Here is a 17,793-nt window from a genome sequence, read left to right as displayed (position 1 = left end):
TGACCTGCTCCCATCAGCCTCTGACTTCCAACCCCAGCCCAGCATCCCCACAGCATCCCCAGACTTCCTCTGTGGGATGCGGAGGAGGGCCAATGGGAGGAGCTTCTCTCCAGGTTGGAATTCCTCAGTAGAATGCAGAAGGCTGGAGGTCACAGAGGCCTCTGTGATATCACCACGAGGGGGAGTGAGACCACTTGGAGTGAAGATTCTTTGAGGAGAAGGAAGAGACTGAGCAAACATGAGGGATAATGAAAAGGCCTGGTGGCAGCAGTGGACCTCCCATACAGGCCTCGAGGGGTGGGACGGGACTCAGGAGGACCGTATGGGGTTTGGAGGGGCAGTAGCTGCACTGAGGGGCCGCCCCTCTCCCCTGCAGAGTACCATTCATGAGTCCTACGGTCGGCCAGAGGAGCAAGTGCTCATCAACCGCCAGGAAATCATGAACAAAGCGGTAAGGATAGCTCTCGCCCCATAGTGGCCCCTTCTGCAGCTGTGCTCATGGGCAGCAGGCCCTCATGGTAACTCTGCCCCTCTACCCTCTAAACGCCCCCAGAAGACCCTCCCTAGCACTGATCCCTGAGTGACTGCCCATGATATGTTAGTAACTCTCTGGCAGTGCCCCCCATAGGAACCCTTATATAATGATCATCTTCACTATCAGAGAGCCCAAAGAGATTCTCTGGCAATGACTTCCACAAAATCCCCCGATAGTAACCCACTTTTAGTGGCCATTTAGATAGTGATCTCTACACTGATGTCTCCATTCCATGATCCACTCTCAGATGACTTCCCCCCTCTAGAGTGGGCCCCAGGAACCCCCATTCTCTAAGAGCAAACCTCCAGGCAGAGGCTTCCTATGGTGACACCTGCCTGAAGGAAGGTCCTGCCCTCTCCCAGGACGCCTGGGACATGCAGGAGTTCATCACTCACATGTACATCAAGCAGCTGCTCCGACACCCCGCCTTCCAACTGCTGCTGGCCCTGCTGCTGGTGATCAATGCCATCACCATCGCTCTCCGTACCAACTCCTACCTGGACCAGGTGGGATGCCAGCATGACCTCTGCCCCACTAACCCTAATGGGGGGCCTGGGGCAAGAACTCTCCCCGCCTCAGGCTCCTCATCTGTCTATGATGGTTGGATTGGATGCTCTTCAAGGGTCTGTCAGCTCTGACCTTCTAGGAATCTGGAGATCAAGGAAGACTTCATGATGGAGAGGGCTCTGCAGCCTGGCTTTGAGGAATGCACTGGATTTGTACAGGAGGGACAGGAGAAGAATGGCGTGAGCAGAGGGAGGCAAATGGGTGCCTTGTGGAGAAGGGGTATCCAATTCTAACCAGCAGTCACTAAGGGAGAATCACTCAGTGCCAGACACTGACTGTGCAGACTGCCAGGGTCCCAGGGATAATAAGCACAACTGGGTCCTGTCTCAGACACACAGAAACTGTCATTACAAGTGCCCAAGTAGCACCCAGAGTACATGGAGGCTCAACGAAGGCACTCGAACCTAATCTCAGGGGTCAGAGCTGGCTTCCTGGAGAAAGTGACACTGGAGCTGAGAGTAAAGAAGTAGGATGTGATCTCAGTCACTACAACAAAGAAACAGAAAAAAAGAGCACGTAGGAGTTGGCCAGGCAAAGAGAGGTGGGGGAGACTGTTTTGGGGAAAAGAAACAGCATGTGAGATACTTCTCTGTGTCCAACTTGAAGTTTAGTGTGACTTATCCTTGATGTTTTAATTTCTTTTTTTTTTTTTTAGAGACAAGGTCTCACTCTGTCACCCAGGCTGGTGTGCAGTGGCGCCATCTTGGCTCAATGCAGCCTTGAACTCCTGGACTCAAGTGATCCTCCTGCCTCAGCCTCCCAAGTAGCTAGGACTACAGGCACGAGCTACCATGCCTAATTAAAAAAATGTTTTTGAGCCAGGCGCAGTGGTTCACGCCTGTAATCCCAACACTTTGGCAGGCCAAAGTGGGTGGATCACCTGAGATCAGGAGTTCAAGACCAGCCTGGCCAACATGGTGAACCCCGTCTCTATTAAAAATACAAAAATTAGCCGGGCATGGTGGTGGGCGCCTATAGTCCCAGCCACTTGAGAGGCTGAGGCAGGATAATCGCTTGAAGCAGGGAGGCGGAGGTTGCGGTGAGCTGAGTTTGTGCCGCTGCACTCCAGCCTGGGCGACACAGCGAGACTCTGTCTCAAAAAAAATTTTTTTTTTTGTAGAGACAGGGCCTCACTCTGTCACCCAGGCTGGTCTGGAACTCCTGGGCTCAAGCAATCCTCCAGCCTTGGCCTCCCAAAGTGCTGAGATTATAGGTGTGAGCCACCACGCTGGGCTGAGGACTACTTAGAATGCTTTTTTGAATAATGGTGTGGATGTCCTATTGTCTCCAGTGGCCATATGTGACAGTGGGCCCTAAGGCACTGAGTCTGTTGCACTTTGGGGTAAAGCGCACTTTTTGGGAGGACACTTTGGGAGGCCAAGACAGGCAGATCACTTGAGGTCAAGGGTTCGAGACCAGCCTGACCAACTTGGTGAAACCCCATCTCTACAAAAATACAAAATTAGCCAGGCATGGTGCGCACACCTATAATCCCAGCTACTTGGGAGGCTGACGTAGGAGAATCGCTTGAACCCAGGAGGTGGAGTTTGCAGTGAGCTGAGATGTCACATTAAAAAAAAAAAAAAAGAAAGAAAGGGAGGAGACACGGTGACTTGGGTGACTGCTAGGTGGAGTCGGGCACTATGGGGGCTGTTAGTGGGGTTGCAGCCATAAGGAAACTGAAGGAGTTTCGAGGTTGAGAGAAAGTGAACTGGGCTCTGGACAGACCCCAGTCACCCATCTACCAATTCATCCATCCAGGGTGCATGTCCTGGACCCATGAGTGGCAGGATACCCAGGAGTTTGGTCAGGCCTAACTTGGAGTATTTGGAGAGCTGGAATAGCAGGAGAGGTTAGGACAGATGGAGCTTGGTGTTCTCCACCCTCAGAGGCCAGGCCTTTTCCTCCCAATCCTGGAGGCTGTTCTGCCTCTCCTACCTCCTTCTCCAAAATATCCCTATTCTAGAAGTTAGGGACAAAAGTTCGCAGTCAGACAACCATCTTTATCAACTAGCTGTGCACACAGGCACCACTCTGATTCCACTCCTGTAAGACGGGAATAAAACCTACTTTGCAGGACAACAGTGATGGTAACATGAAGTGATGTGTGATAGCCGCAGCACAGTGCCTGGCATGCACAGGCAAAGTGTGTTTTAAAGGAAGTGACAAGGTTGCTGAGGACCAAGAGCAGCAGTGATACGGGACTTCCCTCCCCTACATACATCCTCTTCCTGCCGGCTTGCCCAGGCCCTGCTCCACTGACCTCTCTGCCTCTCTTTTTTCTCTGTCTCCCATGTAGAAACACTATGAGTTGTTCTCTACCATAGATGACATTGTGCTGACCATCCTTCTTTGTGAGGTTCTCCTTGGCTGGCTCAATGGCTTCTGGATTTTCTGGAAGGTGAGATCCTGAGCCCTTTGCCCCTACTTCCCCCTGGGGACTGAACACCACCCAGTCTGCCCCTGTACTCCTGGCCCTACAAACTGAGGGTGTGAGTATGTGTGTGTGTGTAGACAGAGTGTGTTAGTTCTGAGATGTGTATGATGTGGCAGAAAGTAACTGGCACTAGAATTGCAGCCTCCCTGAGCTCCAATTCCAATCCCTGCTCCAGCCTTCCCCAGCTCTGTAGTCTTGGACAAACCTGACTTCCTTGTCTGAGAAATGGGGCTGAAAGCATCTACCTTAATTTACAGAGGTCAGCAGGGATCAGCACACTTTTTCTGTAATGGACCAGATAATAAAGATTTTAAGCTTCATGGCTGTACAGCCTCTGTTACAATGACTCACCTCTGCCATGGCAGCACAAAAGCAACCATGGACCGCACATAAATGAAGTGGGCATGGCTGTGTTCGTGGACACCCAAATTGAAATTTCATGTAATTTTTATGCGTTATAAAATCTGATTTTCCCTATTCACTTGCTTTACTCCTACTTACAAACTCGTTCAGATGTCTTCTCTTCCAGGAAGTCTTCTTGTCTCTCCCAGGCTAGGTTAGGTGCTGCTTTGTGTCTCCATGATGCTATGCACTTATTTTTTTTGCATGGAGTTAAAATTTGCTGTTTATCCATCTTCCTCAAAATAGTCTGTGAGCCCAACAGGGCAGACATCCTATATTCTCAGGAACTGGATCTGGGTATGGCACACAACAGGAGCTACATACTGAATGGATATATGGATGGATCTGCAGACAGGCAGACTTGTATCTCCTTGTGTATGTGAAGGTGCAGACTCAGTACGAGAGGCCAGGAGGACTTGTGCTTACTGGACCCCCAATGCATTGAAGAACTTTTTTTTTTCATTAAATATAGTTTTCTTGCTGGCTGCAGTGGCTCATGCCTGTAATCCCAACACTTTGGGAGGCCGAGGTAAGAGGATCACTTGAGGCTAGGAGTTTGAGACAGACTGGCAACATGGTGAAACCTCATCTCTACTAAAAATACAAAAACTAGCTGGGCGTGGTGGCGCGTGCCTGTAATCCCAGCTACTTAGAGGCCGAGGCAGGAGAACCACTTGAACCCGGGAGGCAGAGTTTGCAGTGAGCTGAGATTGCGCCACTGCACTCCAGCCTGGGCGACAGAGAGAGATTCTGTTTCAAAAAAAAAAGTTTTCTTTTTGAATATTTAATGCAGATACATGCTGGTCAAAACTGTGTTGAAAGGTACACACAGAATTCTTGCTTCTCTTTTGTCCCCTCATCCCTCTTCTCCCACCACTATCCTTTCTAGGTAATGTTTTTATATTTATAGTCTCTTTTTTATTGTCTTTGTCCATTTAGTGTTGCTATAAAGGAATACCCGAGGTTGAATAACTTATAAAGAAGGGAGTTGTATTTGGCTCCCAGTTCTGCAGGCTGTGTGAGAAGCATGGTGCCAACATCTGCTTCTGGTGAGGGCTTCAGGCTGCTTCCACTCATGGCAGAAGGTGAAGCATGTGCAGATCACATGGCGAGAGAGGAAGCAAGAGAGAGAGTGAGAGGGGAGATGGGAGATGCCAGGCTCTTTTTTCTTTTTCTTTTTTTTTTTGAGACGGAGTCTCGCTCTGTCGCCCAGGCTGGAGTGCAGTAGCGCGATCTCGGCTCACTGCAAGCTCTGCCTCCCCGGGTTCACGCCATTCTTCTGCCTCAGCCTCCTGAGTAGCTGGGACTGACTACAGGCGCCCGCCACCTCACCTGGCTAATTTTTTGTATTTTTAGTAGAGACAGGGTTTCACCGTGTTAGCCAGGATGATCTCGATCTCCTGACCTCGTGATCCGCCCTCCTCAGCCTCCCAAAGTGCTGGGATTACAGGCATAAGCCACCGCGCCCGGCCTATGCCAGGCTCTTTTTAATAAGCAGCTCTTGAGGGAACTCACTCATTACCTTCAGGATGGCACCAAGCCATTCATAACCCAATACCTCCCATTAGGTCCCACCTCTAACACTGAACATCAGATTTCAACATGAGATTTGGAGGGGATAAACATTCAAACTATAGCAGCCTCATAGTATTTATTTTTACAATAATCAGCAAATATGTATATACCCTCAATCTTCCGTTTCCTAACAGTAACATAGTATAAACATTATTCTGCACTTACTTTTGTCACTGAATGGATCCTGACAATCTTTCTATATCAGTACATGGAGATCTTTCTCATTTTTCTTTCTTTTCCTTTTTTTTTTTTTTTTTTTTCTGTAGAGATGAGGTCTTGCTATGTTTTCCAGGTTGGTCTCAAACTCTTGGCTTCAAGCAATCCTCTCCTGCCAGCCTCTCAAAGCACCAGGATTACAGGCAAGGGTCACCATACCTGGCCTCATTTTTCTTTTTATAGCTACATAGCTACATAGTATTCCATTGATTTAATGGAATTTCATGTGCCATAGTTTATCCAATCAGTCTCTTCTGATCATTTGACACGTTGGTTTTCTTTTCCTTTTTTTTTTTTTCTTTCTTTTTTTTTTTTTTTTTTTTGAGACAGGGTCTCACCCCTGTTGCTCAGGCTGGAGTGCAATGACACCCATTTCGGCTCACTGCAGCCTCGACCTCCTGGGCTCAAGTGATCCTCTCAGCCCTCCAAGTAGCTGGGACTACAGGGGCACATGCCAACACCCCTGGCTAATTTTTATAGTTTTTTGTAGAGACAGGGTTTCACCATGTTGCCCAGGCTGGTCTGGAACTCCTGAGCTCAAGCAATCCTCCCGCCTCAGCCTCCCAAAGTGCTGGAATTACAGGCTTGCACCACTGCACCTGGCATGTTGGTTATTCTTAACCTTATACAAATGTCATCTTGTACTTCAACCAGAGTATCTGTGGATCAGATTTCTAGAAGTGTGATCCCTGTTCAGATTTTTCGTACCTGTGAGTTTCCTCCTCCTCCCCACCTCATTCCTGTGTAAGTGTCTTATTGGACAAAGGGCTTGCAAAATGTACCAGTCTCCCTTTCTTTCTTTTCTTTCTTTTTTTTCTTTTTCTTTTTTTTTTTTTTTTTTTTGAGATTGAGTATCGCTCTGTCACCCAGGCTGGAGTGCAGTGGCGCAATCTTGGCTCACTGCAACCTCCGCCTCCCGGGTTCAAGCAACTCTCCTGCCTCAGCCTCCCGAGTAGCTGGGACTACAGGCACGTGCCACCATGCCCAGATAATTTTTGTATTTTTAGTGGAGATGGAGTTTCACCATGTTGGCCAGGCTGGTCTCAAACTCCTGACATCGTGATCCACCCGCCTCAGACTCCCAAAGTGCTGGGATTACATGTGTGAGCCACCGTGCCTGGCCCGCCTGTCTTCCTTTCTTGTGCCATGAGAGCTATTTCACCTCAGAACTGGCTACTGAAGCAGTATTCCTTATGTTTTTACTAGTATCCATTTTCATTTTATTATTAATTGTAGTGTGTGTCACACAAAGGCAGGAACAGCCAAGTGTTTTCATGTTACCTACCTGTAGGGCAAGGCTGTTTTGAGCATGCTTCAGCCAAGGTGGGCACTCAGCTTAGGGACCAGCCATGTATCTGTAAGGGTCTTTGCTGTGTGTCTCTGAGACTGCATTTGGCTATTGACACATGTATGGGACAGAGAGTACACGTGTGTTTTGTGGCATGTTTGGGGGGCGGCAGGGTAACAGCAGTGGATGGCAGCTGACTGGCCCTGCTCTGAGAGGGACATTGAGCCCTCATCCCTGGGATGTGGGGAGGGCAGACCTACGATGCCCCCATGGGCTGGGCCTGACAGACCCCACTGGGGCTGGCCCACTCCCCAGGACGGCTGGAACATCCTCAACTTCATTATCGTCTTTATCTTGCTCTTGCGGTTCTTCATTAATGAAATCAATATTCCCTCCATCAACTACACTCTCAGGTGAGCGGGGAGCTCTGGAGAAATGAGGGGGACCTATCTGGAACCCAGGAATGAGATGGGGGGATAACGACCAGCTGGAGATCAGCTTTGCCTCTCTGGGCAGCTGGTGGGGGTAATGAGGAGGGAGGGGGCTGGGAAGGGCCTAGGGGCACCCCTGACAGGCTCTGCCACAGGGCGCTTCGTCTGGTGCATGTGTGCATGGCGGTGGAGCCCCTCGCCCGGATCATCCGTGTCATCCTGCAGTCGGTGCCTGACATGGCCAATATCATGGTCCTCATCCTCTTCTTCATGCTGGTCAGTGCCTGCCCCCGCCCCCAGCTGTTTCCCTTCCCTGAACAGGGCCCTTGGGTCATTGCGAATAGAGGGGTGTCTGGAAAAGCAGAGAGGCCTGTGGGCCTGAATCCCTGTGATTTCCTCGGCAGCGTTCATTTGCATGACATTTGCGTGTCCTATTTCCAGGCCCTTTGGTGAAGTCGGGGTGGGGCTCTTTTCTCTCTGACAGGTTTTTTCCGTGTTTGGAGTAACACTCTTTGGTGCATTCGTGCCCAAGCATTTCCAGAACATACAGGTTGCGCTGTACACCCTCTTCATCTGCATCACCCAGGACGGCTGGGTGGACATCTACAGTGACTTCCAGTGAGTGCCAGTGGGACTTCCAGCCTCATCCCACCTATGGGGCAGGGTAGCCGGTGGAGCTCCAGGCTGAGAGTGGGAGCTCCAGGGATTGGGATGAGGATGGCCCAGGGGAAGTGGGGGTTCCCAGGTCTTTAAACAGAGGAAAAGGAAATACCTGGACTTGTGGTACCTGAAGCCTTGTCACCCTTGAATCTCCATATATTCAGAGTCCCATTCCCACCCTGTAATGGGGACCTCTCCCATCATGCTAACCAGCTGGGTAGTTGGCCTTGGATAGGACAGCAGGTCTGCAGTTATGCCTCAGGTTACAGAGCAACCTCCCAGCCCACCTTGGAGCCCACCAAACTGCCTGAACTCCTGGGAACTTCAGGTCTCATTTCATTCATTCTTAAACCCACTGCCCACATTCATTTTTGTGTTCTGTTCTTTACCTCTTTTCTATTAAGTCTAAGCCCTATTTCTTTCCAGTTTACTCCAGAAAGTGGGACCCCTTAACTGATTTCTTTTCATCTTCTACATGTGAGTATAGAAGCCCAGTAGATAAAGGGCTTCTACAGTCATTCTCCATTGTGGCATAGGTAGTGGATAAAAATCAGGCTGGCCGGGGCCGGGCGCGGTGGCTCACGCCTGTAATCCCAGCACCTTGGGAGGCCGAGGTGGGCAGCTCACGAGGTCAGGAGATCAAGACTATCCTGGCTAACACAGTGAAACCCCGTCTCTACTAAAAATACAAAAACAAAGCCAAGTGCAGTGGCTCATGCCTGTAATCTCAGCACTTTGGGAGGCTGAGGCAGGTGGATCACAAGGTCAGGAGTTCAAGACCAGCCTGGCCAAAAAGGTGAAACCCCGTCTCTACTAAATATACAAAAATTAGCCGGATGGTGGGGCGCCTGTAATCCCAGCTACTCAGGAGGCCGAGGCAGGAGAATCGCTTGAACCTGGGAGGCGGAGGTTGCGGTGAACTCATATCATGCCACTGCACTCCAGCTCAGGTGACAGAGTGAGACTCTGTCTCAAAAAAAAAAAAAAAAAATTAGCCGGGCGTGGTGGCAAGCACCTGTAGTCTCAGCTACTTGGGAGGCTGAGGCGGGAGAACGACATGAACCCAGGAGGTGGAGCTTGCAGTGAGCCAAGATCACGCCACTTCACTCCAGCCTGGGCGACACAGTGAGACTCCGTCTCAAAAAAAAAAAAGGAGTGTAGCTAATAGATTAAACTTAATAGTGTTGACGTGCACGTCCCCACCTTGCAGGGTTGGTTAGAGAATCAGCCCACTGTCTGGCAGCACAGTAGGTGCTTAGTAGAGAGCAGCTATTGAGACAGGAGTAGGGAATGGGATCTGCACAACAGCAGTGACACAGGCAGAAGTTCTAATAGGCCTTGGGATGATTTTCCCGTTTCTTAGACAAGGAAACTCAGGCTTGAAGGGCCAGGGAAATAATGGGGCCCCTGCCTGCCATCTGCAGGACAGAGAAGAGGGAGTATGCAATGGAGATTGGGGGTGCCATCTACTTTACCATCTTCATCACCATCGGTGCCTTCATTGGCATCAACCTGTTCGTCATCGTGGTGACCACCAACCTGGAGCAAATGATGAAGGCAGGAGAGCAGGGACAACAGCATCGAATAACCTTTAGTGAGGTGCGTGGGATGGGGAGGGCAGAAGGGAGGAAAAGGAGTGTGTATGAGAGCGGACTTGAACATATGTGCATGTATGTGTGTGCTTGCATAATCAAGGGCCTGGAGAAAGCCAAGTTGGAGGCCTGGAGGCAGCAGCCCCCCATCTTGAGTGCCCACCCACCAACTGGGGGTTCTGAGGGGTGTGGATTTTCTAGATGTTAGATTTCTATGGCAACTCAAAACTGAGCAGCTGGGTGACCTTGGGGCATTTACCCACTCTAAGCCTCAATTTTTTTCTTTTGTAAAATGGGAATAATAATAGTACTTAACTCATAGGGTTATTTTATGAGGGTTAATGGCTAAATGAACAGTGCTTGGCGCATAGTAAGCACTCAATAAATGTTAGCTACGGTATTATTCATTCAGGGCAGTACTTCCATAAGGTTGGGGAAAGGGGTGGAGTACTTCTAAAAGAGCGGAGTGCTGGAGGCCTGGGCTTGAGGGTAGGCAGGGCTTTATAAATTTGCTGGGTAGGGTTTATCAGGGTTGAAATCTGGGGCAGGGCTAAATTTTGAAATGGGGTGAGAATTTTTAAAGAGGTGGGGGAAGGTCATGTGCATTTAAAGTTGGGTTCCCCCAGCAAGGCAGTGAGGCTAAGATTGGTGAGAGCTGAAATGAGGGCCTTAGAACCCTGGGGTCCTAAGAGACTCATCCTGAAGCCAAACAGGAAAGGGGTGCCGGGGGCGTGCCTGCCTGAGCTGTCCCGACCCCTCTCCATCCCCCGCTTCCCAGACAGGCGCAGAGGAAGAGGAGGAAAATGACCAGCTGCCACTGGTGCATTGTGTGGTCGCCCGCTCGGAGAAATCTGGTCTCCTCCAGGAACCCCTTGCGGGAGGCCCCCTGTCGAACCTCTCAGAAACCACGTGTGACAACTTTTGCTTGGTGCTTGAGGCAATACAGGAGAACCTGAGGCAGTACAAGGAGATCCGAGATGAACTCAACATGTACGGGAGGGTACTGGGGCTGCCCCCAAGTCATGTGAGTCAAGGCTGGGCGGAGCGTCAGAGTCTTCTGGCCTCACGCCCTCACCGTTTATGAGGCAGACCCTGGGCCCCACAGAGGTCCCCCAGCCTATTGGTGGAGGAACTGGAATCCAGACTCCAGGTTCCTCCCATCTCACAGAAGGGCACAGCTCGGCCTGGGTCTCTGTCAGGGCTGCGTGGGAGAGCGAAGCGGGGGTGACGCCAGGGAAGAGGCGGGAGGGCTGCTTCCCTCCCCTGCAGCCTTCTGAAAGGCACTCACTGCTCCACCCCCAGGATTGTGGAGGAGGTGCGCGCAATCCGCTTCAACCAGGAGCAGGAGTCAGAGGTGTTGAATAGGCGCTCGTCGGCGAGCGGGTCGTTGGAGACTACGTCATCCAAGGACATCCGCCAGATGTCTCAACAGCAAGACTTGCTCAGTGCGCTCGTTAGCATGGAAAAGGTGTGCCTTCCTTCTCCTCCCCAATGGGTACTCGCCCTGACACTCTGCTCAGATCAGCCCAGCCGGGGCTCTGGACCATTTGTCAAAGTTTCTGTCTATTCCAAGATCTGGTCCCCGTCACCACCACCACTCCTCCTTTTTTTTCTTTTTTTCTTTTTCTTTCTTTCTTTTTTTTTTTTTTTTTTTTTTTTTTTGAGACGGCGTCTCACTCCATTGCCCAGGCTGGAGTGCAGTGGCGCGATCTCGGCTCACTGCCACCTCTGCGGCCTGGTTCAAGCGATTCTCCTGCCTCAGCCTCCCAAGTAGCTGGGATTACAGGTGCTTGTCATCGCACCTGGCTAATTTTTGTAGTTTTAGTAGAGATGGGGTTTCACCATCTTGGCCAGGGTGGTCTTGAACTCCTGACCTCGTGATCCACCCTCCTGAGTCTCCCAAAGTGCTGGGATTACAGGCGTGAGCCACTGCACCTGGCTGTCTGCCTCTTAAACTTCCATCTGCCCCAGCTGTCACTGCCTATCTGGTTAGGTTCTGCACTTTCCTTCTCGGAGAGGCTCCACCCTTCCTGCCAGTTTCATCTCTAGCGCCTTCAAACCTACCCTTTCTTAGTGTGTGTGGCATGAGCCAGCTCAGTGCCTGCCTAGTGGCAGACACTTAGGCTGTAAGTATAGTGTGGGCACAGGACCCGGGATCCTATCTAAGGTGCACAAAACCAGCTGTCTCCTGAACTCCTGGAGAGAAAAAGGCACACACCCATGTTACTTAGTTTCTTTTTCTGCCCCCCACACCATCAGCCTGGGATACACCCTGGGCTCCCAAACTCAGAGGGGGTACTAGGTAGGCTCAAGTTAGACCTATGAAGCACTTCTCTGGGAGGCCTGGCTGGGGAAGCTGGTGAGACTGGAGGAGGTGAGTAAGGGAGGCTGCCATATGGGGCGGGCGGGGGGGATTAACAAGAAGACCTCTTGGTTTGCAGGTTCATGACTCTAGCTCACAAATACTCCTTAAAAAACACAAGAGCAGCCACTGAGAGGCCAGGATGGGAGCCAAGGGGCCTGCACACACACACCCAGCCGCTGCGTCTTCCTGTGTCTTTAGTGTGGCTTGGCAGAGCCTGGCCAGAGCCCATCCTCTCCCTTACACCTGGGCAGAGGCCAGGGGCTGTGAAGGTGGCAGCACCTGCAGGGCTGGTGCCTGTGAGCCCCAGGTCCGGAGGAGCAAGGACAGAGGAGGATGCTGGATGATGAGAGTGGGAACCCCAGCAGCAAGGATGAGCACAGAAGGGGGTGCTGGCCAACACAGCCAGGATTTGACATAAGGATGGGGATCCCTGGCCCCCTGCTCTTGCCCAGAGCTGGTGGGGGGCCTCAATGGGCCCCAAAACCAAGAAGAGAAAGGCAAGGCCAGTGGGGCCAGACATCTGTGTGTTGACAATAAAGTTTTGTGTTGGAATCAATGTCTCTGACTGGTGGATCTCCAACTCCTTGGGGCACTTGCCTGGGTCTAATAGGAAAGACAGATCTTGCCCCTCAAAATCCCGTTTGTCTGGTGGGAGAGTCACAGACTGCCCTGAAGAGCCTCCAGTCTAATGGGAGGGAGAATTGCACCCCTAAAAATTTCTGACTTAATGGTAGAGATATAACCCTTGCCCTCAGGGTCCTAAGCTTTGTGGAGGAAAGTCTGGTCCTCATGGGAGGGAGCCCCTGTCTGATGAAGGAGATGGCCCTACCTGCTCTCTCCCTGTCTGAAGATGGAGACTGGTCCGCACTCTGGGGAGCCCTTGTCTGATGGGATCACCAATGACCAAGTCACACAAGTACAGGCACCTCCATCCTAGGGCAATGGAGACTGACTACTTAAAATGTGGGTCCTGGCAGCTTCCTGGAGGAGAGGAGGATTTTGCGGGTCAGATGAATGAAGTCTGGTGGGGAACTTAGGACCTGTGAAGCCTACTTGGGATCTTCATACTCAAGGCCACTTAGAGCCTCAGCAGGTTCCTGAGCTATGCAATCTGGGGAGAGTCAGAAAATTGTGGCAGTTATGGGCAATAGAAAGAGCTGCCTTGGAGGACAGGAAATCTCAGTTCTGGTCCTTCAGTGAGTCACTTGGCCTTGTTTTCCCCATCTGTGCGATGGAGAGAGGGTGAGATTGATCTCCATCTCTAAAATCAAATAATCACCTCTTATCCCAGGAAGTGGAAGACCCATGGGATCAGCTATGTCCCTGGGATGCAGGTGTCAGGGGATAGCCTGGAAGGCCTGGACATCTGCCCTGTTGTTCAGCGAAGCCTGACACTTAGGGGCCGTGGCGATATTCACCAGTTGGAATGGGAGTCCCCAGAGGTCCACTGATTGCAGCTGATGGGAAACCCCACCCCCCATCGTCCTCCCATCAGCATTGGTTCCAGCTCTGAAAAGCCCCCTGGGGTCTGTTGGGAAGGAGTCTGGCCCCTGGGGATGGATGGTGCACTCAGTAGGCAGATGAGAGGCAGCAACAGAGCCAGCAGTGCCTTACTGTCTCGGAGCCGTTAATCTATTCCCCTGTTCGAGCCAGGACTTCTTCCCAGCACCCTCCAGGGCCATCAGCAGCACAGAGAAGGGCACCCAGCGGACTTTGCTGCTGCTGTTGCTACTTACTGGAGATGGCGCCCTCAACCTGCCTGGTGAGTATCTACACACTCTTTCCACCCATCCTTCTCTGGGGGCTCTCTCAGCCCCTCTTCTTGTTGGCCAGAGAGGGAAGAAGGTGGCAGATCAGATGGTGTCTTCAGGAGGAGCTAACAGTTTGAGTATGGCTATCCTTCACCCCTAACTGTCTGAAAGGCTTGGAGCATCAGTGAGCTTACAGGCAGGAGCACAGCAGGGTGACCTCCATGGAGCTCCTGGCCTTGACCATCTATCTCTTCCAGGATGCTATTTTGTCTATCTACTCCCTTCATCTTGTTTGTCATCTCATCTGTCTCTGCCTTTGTCTTTCCCATCTGGGCCAACCTAACAGCCTGGAGTTTCAGCAGGCTAGTTCCTTCCCAAACTGGCCTGGAACTGAGGGCCCAGGAAGTCATACTCCCTTCCCCTTCCCCTTCCCTACTCCAGCAAAGAGCAACTACCACTCCCCATGCCTTACTGAGCCTGAGTTAGGAGTGCGGCCCCGGATTCTGAGCTCTAGGACAGTACGGGGGAAGATATTGGGAGGTGGCTGGAAATTGTGTGTCTCATCACCCCTGTGGTCTCACCTGATGGGTTTCCCATCAGCTACAATCAGTGGACCTCTGGGGACTCCCTATGAGTCCATAACTTTTACCAGGGACAGGAGCATCCTTAGCAAACTGTCCAGGAAGCAGACACCAATTCTGATGACAGGAGCAGCAGGGGATAATTATTCCCAATAGCAGCTCTACTCATTGAGTACCTACTAGGTGCTAAGCATGGTGCTGAGTGCTTCACATGCAGTATTTCATCCTCACAACCATCAGTGAAGTGGGTATGAAGAGGATATGTCCCCATGGGGGACTTATCCTCCATCACAGAACTGAGATCCTAACCCAGGTCTGACTTCAGAGCCCAGGTCACACTTCTCAAGGGAGCTTCTGTGGGCAGGAAACCTCAATATCATAAAGATGTCAATCCTCACTGAACCTATAATTGCAGGGCACCTCCAATCACAATTCCAACAGGTTGCTTGTAGAAATTGTTAAGCTGATCCTAACATATGTAAGGAAGAACAAAAGGCCAAGAATAGTCAAGATAATTTTTTTTTTTTTTTTTGAGACGGAGTTTTGCTCTTGTTGCCCAGGCTGGAGTGCAATGGCGCGATCTTGGCTCACTGCAACCTCCACCTCCCAGATTCAAGCAATTCTTCTGCCTCAGCCTCCCGAGAAGCTGAGAGTACAGGCATGCGCCACCAAGCCCAGCTAATTTTTTGTATTTAGTAGAGATGGGGTTTCACCATGTTGGTCAGGCTGGTCTCGAACTCCTGACCTCAGGTGATCTGCCCACCTTGGCTTCCCAAAGTGCTGGGATTACAGGTGAGAGCCACCGCGCCCGGCCTGTCAAGATAATTTTGAAGCACAAGATGGGTGACTCACCCGACCAAATATTGAGGCTTACTATAAAGTAACAGTAAGATAATGTGGTGTTGGTTGGGGGAAAGATGGACTTTTCCATAAGGGGGCAGGGATAACTGATTAACTATATGGAAAAAACATAAAGTCAGATTCAGTGGAAACATCCCTCCCTGCAAATAAAAACTTGAGACCCCTATAGCAAGACATATAGGTTCAGTGCAAACTAGATCTTTGTTGCAAATGGACCCCACAGATGACTAGAGTTTACAATGCTCCTCCACACTGAGCCAAGTCCCTCACTAGGCTAAGAGGAACATGGAGGCCCAGAGAGAGGTGAGACCTTCCCCAGCATCACCCAGCAAGCCAGTAATAGAGCCAGGTGTAGAGCCTAGGTCCCCCTACCCTTTCCAAGCATCCTTGCCAATTCCCCTGGCCTGTTGCAATCCCTTAGCTCTGCACAGGGTCAGAAGAAAGTGGGTGTGGGACTGGGCAAGGTGGCTCATGCCTACAATCCCAGCACTTTTAGAGGCCAAGGCAGGAGGATTGCTTGAGGCCAAGAGTTTGAGACCATCCTGGGTAATATAGTGAGACCTCATCTCTACAAAAAATAAAAAGAAGGCTGGGTGCAGTGGTTCACGCCTGTAATCCCAGCACTTTGGGAGGCTGAGGGGGGCAGATCACGAGGTCAAGAGATCAAGACCATCCTGCCCAACATGGAGAAACCCTGTCTCTACTAAAAAAATAAAAAATAAATTAGCTGGGCGTGGTGGCACCCACCTGTAGTCCCAGCTACTCAGGAGGCTGAGGCAAGAGAATCACTTGAACCCGGGAGGTGGAGGTTTTAGTGAACTGAGATTGTGCCACTTTACTCCAGCCTGGCAACAGAGTGAGAATCTGTCTTTAAAAAGAAGAAAGAAAGAAAGAAAGAAAGAAAGAAAGAAAGAAAGAAAGAAAGAAAGAAAGAAAGAAAGAAAGAAAGAAAAGAAAAAAAAATCAGCTGGGCGTGGTGGCACGCGCCTATAGTCCCAGCTACTCGGGAGGCTAAGGCAGGAGAATCACTTGAACCCAGGAGGTGGAGGTTGCAGTGAGCTGAGATTGTGCCACTGCACTCCAGCCTGGTGACAGAGTGAGGAAAAAAAAAATCAGCTGGGTGTGGTGCAATGTGTGTGCAATGTGGTGCGCCTGTAGTCCCAGCTACTCGGGAGGCTGAGGCAGGAGAATTGTTTGAACCCAGAAGGCAGAGGTTGCAGTGAGCTGAGATCACGCCACTGCACTCCAGCCTGGTGACAGAGTGAGACTCCATCTCAAATACATAAATAAAAAATAAAAAGAAAAATGTTGGTCGAGTGTGGTGGTGCGCACTTGTAGTCCCAGCTACTCAGGAGGCTGAGGCAAGAGGATCACTTGAGCCCAGGAGTTTGAGGCTGCAGTGAGCCATGATTGCACCACTGCACTACAGCCTGGGCAACTGAGACTCTGTCTCTAAAAAAAAAGTGAGGGTGTGGATGGTGCCAGAAAAGAAGGGTTGGTGCATCTTCAGAATTAGGTGATGGGAAGGACAAAGAATGAGCCTGCCACCTGGGCTGGGTCACTTCCAGTTTTTTTTCTTTTCTTTTCTTTTCTTTTCTTTTTTCTTTCTTTTTTTTTTTTTTTTTTGAGTTTTGCTCTTGTTGCCCAGGCTGGAGTGCAATGGCATGATCTTGGCTCACTGCAACCTGTGCCTCCCGGGTTCAAGCGATTCTCCTATCTCAGCCTTCCAAGTAGCTGGGATTACAGGTGTGTGCCACCACGCCTGGCTAATTTTGTGTGTTTTGTAAAGATGGGGTTTCACCATGTTGGTCAGGCTGGTCTCGAACTCCTGACCTCAGGTGATCCTCCCGTCTCAGCCTCTCAAAGTCCTGGGATTACAGGCGTGAGCCACCATGCCTGGCCAGCCTCCAATTTTCTGAATTTGCCTTTTGAAAACTGCCAACAGGCTGGACATGGTGGCTCATGGCTATAATCCAAGCACTTTGAGAGGCTGAGGCAGGTGGATCATTTGAGGCCAGGAGTTCGAGACCAGCCTGGCCAACATGGCAAAAACCCATCTCTACTAAAAACACAAAAATTAGCAGGGCACGGTGGCATGCGCCTGTTGTCCCAGCTACTTGGGAGGCTGAGGCAGGAGAATCACTTGAACCCAGGATGCAGAGGTTGCAGTGAGCCAACATGATGCCACTGCACTTCAGCCTGGGTGACAGAGTGAGGCTGTCTCAAAAAAAAAAAAAAAGAAAGAAAGAAAGAAAGAAAACAGCCAAGAATGCAAAAACAGCCCATCAGGTGATGGGCCTATTTCTGCCCATTACCCAGGGGAAAGAAGAAGGTTTCCAAGGAATCCAGCCCGACATAATTGATTTGGGCCTTTCTAGAGAGAGCAGCTGGCTCAGCCATGAGAATGAAGCTGTGTTTTTGTAAGGCAGTGCAGTGTGGTAGGGAAGGCATTGGGTTCTGGTGTCTGATGGACTTTGTTTCAAATGCAGTGGCACCACTTCCTGGCTGTGTGACCTTGGACAGATGTCTTCA

The 17,793-nt window shown here is 50.7% G+C and overlaps 1 protein-coding gene across 1 annotated transcript; it reads left to right on the top strand.

Moving 5' to 3' along the window:
- Positions 1–207: 207 nt before the first annotated feature.
- On the top strand, positions 208–12,620 carry CATSPER4 (cation channel sperm associated 4). The gene is made up of 10 exons (XM_004025226.4): positions 208–451; positions 898–1,041; positions 3,402–3,503; positions 7,336–7,433; positions 7,607–7,727; positions 7,936–8,069; positions 9,536–9,710; positions 10,482–10,693; positions 11,006–11,171; positions 12,145–12,620. The coding sequence occupies exons 1-10, from the start codon at positions 239–241 to the stop codon at positions 12,196–12,198; spliced, it is 1,419 nt and encodes a 472-aa protein (XP_004025275.4). The 5' UTR covers positions 208–238; the 3' UTR covers positions 12,199–12,620.
- The last annotated feature ends 5,173 nt before the right edge of the window (positions 12,621–17,793 follow it).

The sequence above is a fragment of the Gorilla gorilla genome, chromosome 1 (genome assembly GCF_029281585.2).
Source record: "Gorilla gorilla gorilla isolate KB3781 chromosome 1, NHGRI_mGorGor1-v2.1_pri, whole genome shotgun sequence".
Lineage (NCBI taxonomy): Eukaryota > Metazoa > Chordata > Mammalia > Primates > Hominidae > Gorilla > Gorilla gorilla.
The sequence above is the reverse complement of the archived record's forward strand: the minus strand, read 5'-3'. Positions and strand labels throughout refer to the sequence as shown.

Excerpts from the sequence above, each read along its gene's own strand:
- CATSPER4 (XM_004025226.4), top strand. The coding sequence starts at position 239 with ATGAGGGATAATGAAAAGGCCTGGTGGCAGCAGTGGACCTCCCATACA. Across the intron at positions 7,434-7,606 it reads TCCATCAACTACACTCTCAG|GGCGCTTCGTCTGGTGCATG; the intron begins GTGAGCGGGGAG and ends GCTCTGCCACAG. Across the intron at positions 10,694-11,005 it reads ATCCGAGATGAACTCAACAT|GATTGTGGAGGAGGTGCGCG; the intron begins GTACGGGAGGGT and ends CTCCACCCCCAG.